The 7,846-nt window shown below is 49.7% G+C and overlaps 1 protein-coding gene across 1 annotated transcript; it reads left to right on the top strand.

Moving 5' to 3' along the window:
* The first annotated feature begins 4,854 nt into the window (after nt 1-4,854).
* On the top strand, nt 4,855-6,494 carry ID3 (inhibitor of DNA binding 3). The gene is made up of 3 exons (XM_025935112.2): nt 4,855-5,237; nt 5,376-5,458; nt 5,994-6,494. The coding sequence occupies exons 1-2, from the start codon at nt 4,938-4,940 to the stop codon at nt 5,433-5,435; spliced, it is 360 nt and encodes a 119-aa protein (XP_025790897.1). The 5' UTR covers nt 4,855-4,937; the 3' UTR covers nt 5,436-5,458; nt 5,994-6,494.
* The last annotated feature ends 1,352 nt before the right edge of the window (nt 6,495-7,846 follow it).

Here is a 7,846-nt window from a genome sequence, read left to right as displayed (position 1 = left end):
TTCATGAGTTTGATCCCTGCATTGGGTTGGCTGCTGTCAGTGCCGAGCCTGCTTTGGATACCCCTCTCTCTGCCCCTCTCCCATGCTTGCTCTCCCTCTCAAAAAATAAACATGAAAACAAAAGTATTTTTTTAAAAAAGAAAACAAAGGCTTTCCCTTAATGTTCCCAATACCTTAGTGTCTGTCTTCCTATCAAATGCACCACTCCCTCTTGCTTTTCTCTATCCTGTAGAATAAAATACTGTCAGGTCCAGCTATGTTCCGAAAAGGTCCCTTGAAGGGACAGAAGGAAAAGCATAGGCACAGAAGGACAGAAGCTTTGACACAGGCAGACATGGGTGCAAATCTTGGATCTGCCACTTACTGGCTATGTGACCTTGGGCAAGTATGTTAACCTCTCTGAGCCTCAGTTTCCTTGGCCATAAAATGTGTGCACACAGTTAAGATTCAGTGAAGGATGATGATGATGATAGCACCAGTTACTTCTGAACTATCGAGTAGCCTATCTTGGAGGCCCCTGGAATCCTCACCCCTATAAGGACTCATGCCTTAGATCCCCAGGCTTCCCACATTCCCCTTCTCAGTATTACCCACATTCCTGAGAACAGTCTCAGCAGGAGCCATTAAACTCACCTGGCACCACCCATTCCACACACCAGGGGCTATCGTGGCACAGAAAAATAACTAATTGGTTCCCACAGCACTTTCCATCCCTCCTCCCCTTTCATCCTCCCAGCTGTGAGGTAGGTGGATATTATTTTCCTTCCCATTGTGCGGAGGTGACAACTGAGGCAGAGTGAGGGGAGGCAGTCCATACTGGAATTTGAGCCTGGTCTTGATTCTGAATTCCCTGTGCTTTCCTTGTATCATAGGAGTTTCAAGCAGCACTTTGAGGTCTAGCCTTGCTAATGGGAGAAGGAGCATGTTTTTGTTTTTGTTTTTGTTTTTGTTTTTTTGGAACATGTTCTATGTGTATGGCTGGAAAGTCCTGAGCACACAGTTACAGGCACTTTAGGAGCAAACAAGTACCTATTAGGAAATGCAGCATCTGGGGATGTTCTGAGACCGCAGCAGGCCACCCTAATGCTAATGAGAAGGGAGAGAGTGGACAGGGAGTCCAGTGAGGGGGAGGCCAGGGTCCTGGCCCCAGGTTCACGGCTGACATCCCCAGTAACCTTGGGCAAGCTTCTGAGGTTCCCTTGATTCCCACTTTAGAACACAACTGGAAAAAATAGATAGGTAGGTAAATAGATAGAAACTCAGTTTAGGCAAAAAGACATCTGCGGTTCTCATCATCATTACTTTGGCTTTGAAAGCAACAGCTCAGAGACCCCCCACCATTTTTAAAAATTTTAGAGACAAAACAGTATAACTTAATAGTTCTGCCAACTCTTCAAAAAACAGAGAACACAACACTGAATTTTTTTTCTTTTCTCCTTCTCCTTCTTCTTCTTTTTTTTTTCTTTCTTTCAATTTTGGCAAAGGAAGATTCAGTTCCTGGAAATGCTTACAAAATGATTCCTGACACTGGGAGGAGATAGTTTAAAAAGGAAGAAGGAGACGACAAAGAAAAACTATATACTTATATAGATCAAGGAAGAATGTGGAAAGAAAGGATAAACAAAAGGAAGAAAAGAAAGGACTAAAGGAGGGAGGGAAAAAAAGACTTTAAAGGGCCCCAATTCAAGGAACGTTATCAAGTTCCCAGCATCTGCAATTGACAAGCCGCTCGCCTGTCCGGGCGGCGCAGACCCCGCCCCTTTCTCGGGTGTCGGGCGCTCATTGGTGGGGGCGGCAGTCGCCGACCGGTGACTGCCCGAGGAAAGGTTGCCTGGGACACGCATCCCTGTGTGAACGCATGACGTCCCACCCTGGCGCCAGGCTGTCTGGGGCTGAGTCTTAGATCAACACAGCTGTGGGACCGGGACCCACAGCTGGGCAAAGGAGCGGATTCCTCAACAAAAAATAGGATTGTGAGAAAAGTTCTGAAACAAAAACAGCGCAGACAAAAGCCTTAATGACATCCTTTCATAAAAATAAAAAATGCAAGAGGGGGGAAAAAGCTGGTAAAAGGAGCAGAACTGGGAACAGAAAGTTCAGAGGCATTTGGAATAAGAGGCTGAGGCCCCGCCACCACTAAACTAGTTGCAGAAGGCCTGAGCTAGCCCTCCAGTTCGCTGTTGGAAAAAGAAGTCTCTAGGGTTCAAACTTTATTCAGGATTCCCAACGGTACCCTGCTTCTTTCAGAATTAGAATCTTAGATTGGAGAAGACCCTCAGAGGTCGTTTGCTCTCCACCCCGCCCCCCTGGCCGCCCCCCCTCCCCCCCCCCCCCGGCATTTTGCAGAAAATTCGGCTCAGAAAGGAAGGAAATTCATCCAAGGCCACATTGCAAGGTGTTGGCATGGCCAAGCCACAATTCTGCTTGCTAATCCCACTGCATCCTTCTCCTGCCTTGTGTCACACAGCCCATGGGTATTTCAGCCTGAAAGCATCTGGGGAAATAATAAACGTGAAGGTGCTTTGCAAACAGCTACACAAGCCTGAGGCATCAGTGGTAGTAACAGAGGAGGGGAAAGGAGTGAAGAGAACCTGTGTGGACCTGTGGACCGAGCACCTACCACACACCTGGCCCCATGCCGTGTCCCCAGGCACCAAGGAGAGTAACAGATCTGGTGGAGGGAGCATGTCGGGTGCCTTGCAGAGCAGAGGCATGCAATAAGTATTTGTTGAATAAATGAGGTAGGTCTAATTAGCTTCATTTTATAAATTGGGGGATCGAGACACAGAGTTGACTTAGTACAACATCATTAGTAAAAGAGAAGAGATTTGAACATAAATCTGCCTGGCCCCAAAGGCCATAATTTTTCCAGAACCCCCCCCCCCCCCCCCACATACACACCCCGGGTTTGACCATTTTGCACAAACCACGGAAGTCTGCATGATAGAAAAGGAAAAGGTTTTCTATTTGGTCGTTCAGGAGTCGGCATAGCCACCATTTTCCCTTCCCATGACCAAACAGCTGGAATTCTCTTCTTCTGATGTCTGTAGTGATAGACTGACTTGTGTACTCCCAAGTTGTTTTCTTCCTCCTTCTTGTGCTAGAGTATGAGAAACTGAAAACCATTAATATTCTAGAAGAAATCTTTAGAAGACCCCTTTCTTGGAACAGAGCCCGGTGGTATGATGGCAAACAACGGTACTTCAGGGTTAGCTCTGCCATTAGCTATGGCGTGACATTGGACATGTTTTATCGCCCCTCTCTGGGCCTTTTACCATCCCACACCTGCTTGTCCAAATTTCATAAAGCCTTAGATTCCTGGTATTTGGAAGGATTTAAAATAATCATTGACACCACCTCCCCATATTATTCCCAAGGCAACCAAGGCCAGGGTACCTAGGCTTGTTCAGGAGTGTGTGGCAAATTATTGGCAAGGCTGGGATGTTGATTCCAGTGTCCTTTATACTATGACTATTTTGAGACTCTCTTAGCTCTGGGCTCCCATTGTCCTGTTAATCAGTGCCACATACTATAGAACTCTTAATTGTTTCCTGTGTTAATCTTGTCTCCCCAAATTGTGAGATTCTTGAGAGCAGGAGTCACTGTTTTATGTGAGGTGACTCCATAAATATTTACCAACTGATTGATTTAGGAAACAACCATTGGGGGATCCCACCTGGTCAGTTCCAAGATGAAAACCAGCACTTTGAGGCTGCAAATTCCCTAAAGTTCTGGGAAGTTACAAGAAAACAAGCAGGGAATACTTGAGTGCAATGTCCTGTTGCAATACAGAGCTTAGCTCTTTCCTGGGCTCTCAGATAGAGCTGGAGCTATTTCAGCAAGGCTAAGAATAATCAAGTCCAGGTGGCCTACCCTTCCATTGCAGAAAGGGACAGACAATAGAGTGATGAAATTACCAAACTATTGTTTTCTGCATAGAGGTGTGTGGAAAGGGCAAAGCAAGAATTAAGAGATTCGCTGACCCAATGTGGGACTCCTAAAAAGACTAATGAAGAAACTATCCTGTCTGTAGGCCCATATTTAAAATCCAGTCCAAAAGTCTAATCAAACTCACTTCCAAAACACAATTGGGCATATATTTGGCTCCTTATGGAGTGCATAGGGCCAGAGGGTGGGACCTCCTTTCTTTCTCCATGCAAAAATCAGGGATTCAGCCTGCTTTCTCTTTTTTTTTTTTTTCTTTTCCCCTGTTGCTCAAATAAATAGTGTTCTTTGCTCAAACCCCCTTCCCCTCCTCCTTCTGCAATCTCAGCGCCTAGCCCAAATCTGTTTTCTTCATTGTAACCTCAGCTTCACCGCAATTAATTTTTTTCCCCTCTGGTCACAAGATAATTCCTGACGCCAGTGAGTCTGGAGGTCAGACGAACAGCAAATTGGGGAACAAGGCGGCACTAATTCCTTACAAGTTTCCCTTGAAAAATCCTTTGCTTTAAAAAAAAAAAAAAAAAAAAAAAAGCTTCTTTGCTGTTCAGGGATTTATGACCTCAGAGGAGCTGTGGGTTCGAACCAGTGTTGGGCTGTGGGTGGACTGGCAGGGGGCAGGGAACTCAAAGATCTGGGGCGCTGCCAGGAAAAGGCAAATTCTTAAAGTTAATAGTTTTAAGTGATTTTTAAAATCCTTGCTGGCAAAGAGGCCTGCCTCTCCCCAGTATCAGCGCTTCCTCATTCTTTGAATCCGCGGCTCCGCGGTATTCGGCGTCAGACCAGCCTGAGGAAGCCTGTTTGCAATTTAACCGGGTTGTGAACGCCCAGGGCTGGCGGAGGCGGGGCCGAGGGTCACGTTTTGCATAAGGGGGCGTGCCTTCGAGGCGGGCTCTATAAGTACGGGCCGCTGAGAGCGTGCGCGCGTTGCCAGCTGCCTTAGGGGTCCGTTGGCTCTTTGGGTCCTTTCGGCACCTCCGGTCTCATTCCTCAATATGAAGGCGCTGAGCCCGGTGCGCGGCTGCTACGAAGCGGTGTGCTGCCTGTCTGAACGCAGCCTGGCCATCGCGCGGGGCCGCGGCAAGGGTCCGGCAGCCGAGGAGCCGCTGAGCCTGTTGGACGACATGAATCACTGCTACTCGCGCCTGCGAGAACTAGTACCCGGAGTACCGCGAGGCACTCAGCTTAGCCAGGTGGAAATCCTGCAGCGCGTCATCGACTACATTCTGGACCTGCAGGTGGTTCTGGCCGAGCCCGCCCCGGGACCCCCAGACGGCCCGCATCTTCCCATCCAGGTGTGTGGGGGCGTGCGCGGGAGCCGGGGCGGGGCTGAGCTCCAGAGCCCGGATGCTGCTGAGAACCCCCCCCCCCCCCCCGCCCCCGAGCGTTCCCAAATACCATGCATAACTTTCCCCTTTTTTTCTTTCTCCCAGACAGCCGAGCTCGCTCCGGAACTTGTGATTTCCAACGACAAGAGGAGCTTCTGCCACTGACCTGGCAGTCCTGGCGCCTCCAGGTGAGTATCCGCCGCCTTCTCCAGGGGCTGGAGGTGGGGCGGTGCTTAAACGACAAATCATGGAATTGGTAGGCCTGCCAAGGGATTGGGGCCTCCTCAGCGTAGGGAAAACGAGGCCAGAGAGGGGCTAGTGACTTACCCGTGGTCACATCAAATGAATGACGGAACCAATTCCCATCCAGTGTGCGTTTCAACCTTCAACGCACTTTGCCCCTGCCCTCCCCCCCGTGGCCAAAGACACGAGAAAGTAGGCGCAGGTAAATAAAATAGCCGTTCTGTTTGGAGTTTGGTAAAGGAAGCTGTGTCTTTCAGCCCTTGTCCAACTAGTGTCAATTCCAAGAGGGCGGGGTGGTTGCGAGCTCCGCCTGTGGTCCTTTGGCGCCAACTGGGTGGGGGCAGCGTGGGGCGCGGAGTTATCAGCTGGAGGTAGAGACCAAGTTTCCTCCCTGGCGCCGGGCAGTCTGCGGACGGCCCCCGCCTCGGCGCGCTCGGCGGAAACTGATGGCTCCCTGGTCTTCTTTCCTCCCCCGCCCAGAACGCAGGTGCTGGCGCCCGTTCCGCCTGGGACCCCAGGAACCTCTACGGCCGGAAGCCCGAAGGCATGGATGGGCCCCAACCTCGCCCTGCCCACTTGACTTCCCCGAACCCCTGCCTCGAGGCTGGACCTGGCGCCCGGGAGCGAAGGACTGTGAACTTGGGTGGCCTAAAGGGCCAGAGCTAGCTCTGGGCACCAGCTGGGCAACGTCACCTAGCCCCCACCCCACCCCCAGGTTTTAAAGACTATCTTTCAGAGTGTGGAGGTGGGGGGTGGGGGGGGAGTGGCTGCTCTCCAAAGTCTGCCAAGGCAGCAGTAGAGCTGGTCTTCTGGTCTCCTTGGAGAAAGGCTCTGTTGCCCTGATTATGAACTCTATAATAGAGTATATAGCTTTTGTACCTTTTTTGCAGGAAGGTGACTTTCTGTAACCATGCAATGTATATTATTAAACTTTTTATAAAAGTTAACATTTTGCATAATAAACGGTTTTTAAACACTTGAGTATATAGTTTGGTTCCTTAAGTTGCTAACACTCTGCGAAGACTGAATTTAGGGGAAATACATGTCCTTGGACCTTGGGGAAAAAGCAAACTTGCTTATTTAAGGGGGATGGGAAAATGCCAGCTAAGACTGGAGTGTGTGTGGGGGGGTGGGGAGTGGAAAAGGCTCATGATGGGAGCTCCACATCCATTGAGGTTTGGGTGCAGAGAAGATCCTGGCCCTTGTCCCCTCATTTTACAGATGAGGGAAGATGTGAGGGGAAGTGACTAGCACAAGCTCACCCAGCAGGTTGGGAGCTCAGGATAGAAATTAGGTTTCCTGAGCCCCAGTTCTTAGGTCCCTTGAGCTCTTTGCTGCATTACCAGATGGTCGTCTTCTTCAATGTCATTAATGATTCATGAGGTCTTTCTAGCAGGGGATGTGGAAGAGTAGTCTCACCTGGTGCCCAGACGGGTGGTGGTTGATAGACCCATTTCAGAGATGAATAAGCACATGGGGGCCTGGTTTCATTTCCCTCCTCATGCTCTCTGGTTTGGCTTCCCCTTGGGCTTTCAAATTTGGAAAAAGTAGGAGAGGGGTTTTTCTCGTCCCTCAAATCCCTAGCCGCTCTGATCAGAATGATTTGGGTGCTCGTTGGAAATACTAGTTCCAACTAGTTGGTAGTTGAGGGCTCTGAGACTAGACTGGGAATTTGAAGAAGCTGCCCTACAGCCTCCAATGCTTCCGGTATTTCCTTCCTATAACACCTCCGTCGGGAGTCTACTCTGTAAAGCATCTTTATCCCTTTTTTAGAAATGGAGAAACCGAGGCTCAGTAGATAATGGGTCTCAGTCAGGTTCTCAGAGCCCCTTGAGAGAAAGCGATGGGATTTTAACCTAACTACAGTGACTATAGCTGTAGGGAACAGGGACAGAGCCTGAGACTGGCCATCCCATAGGTCCAGGTCTGAGAGTAGGGCAGAAGACAAGACCCCCCCCCAAACCCACACCATCCCCTTTTGCCCCCCACCTGGCAGCTCCCCAGGTGGGCTCCACCAGGCTCCTGGCCTCACTAGATTCCTGTTTATGATATGATCTCATCTGTGTTGGCCCCTGGCATGAGTTACTTCAATATTTCATAACAAACAGGTCACGTCATCACCCTTCATGCCTTAACCTTGGTGAGCTTTCAGGGGTGAACAGGGGCATGTGCAGGGGGGCGAGGGGGGGGGGAACTTCTGTCTTTGCTAACCGGCTGACCAGCCGTTCCTGTTTCCTGGTTTCTTCTGACGATCCGATGGCAGGTATGAACACTCTTCAGAAAATACATGCACACACCTTTGGAGAGTAATAGCAGACCTCCAGTCCCCTGGG

This window comes from Puma concolor, chromosome C1 (genome assembly GCF_028749965.1).
Source record: "Puma concolor isolate L17-30 chromosome C1, mPumCon1.1.hap2, whole genome shotgun sequence".
NCBI lineage: Eukaryota > Metazoa > Chordata > Mammalia > Carnivora > Felidae > Puma > Puma concolor.
Note: the sequence above shows the minus strand (reverse complement) of the source record. Positions and strands in the feature narration are given on the sequence as shown.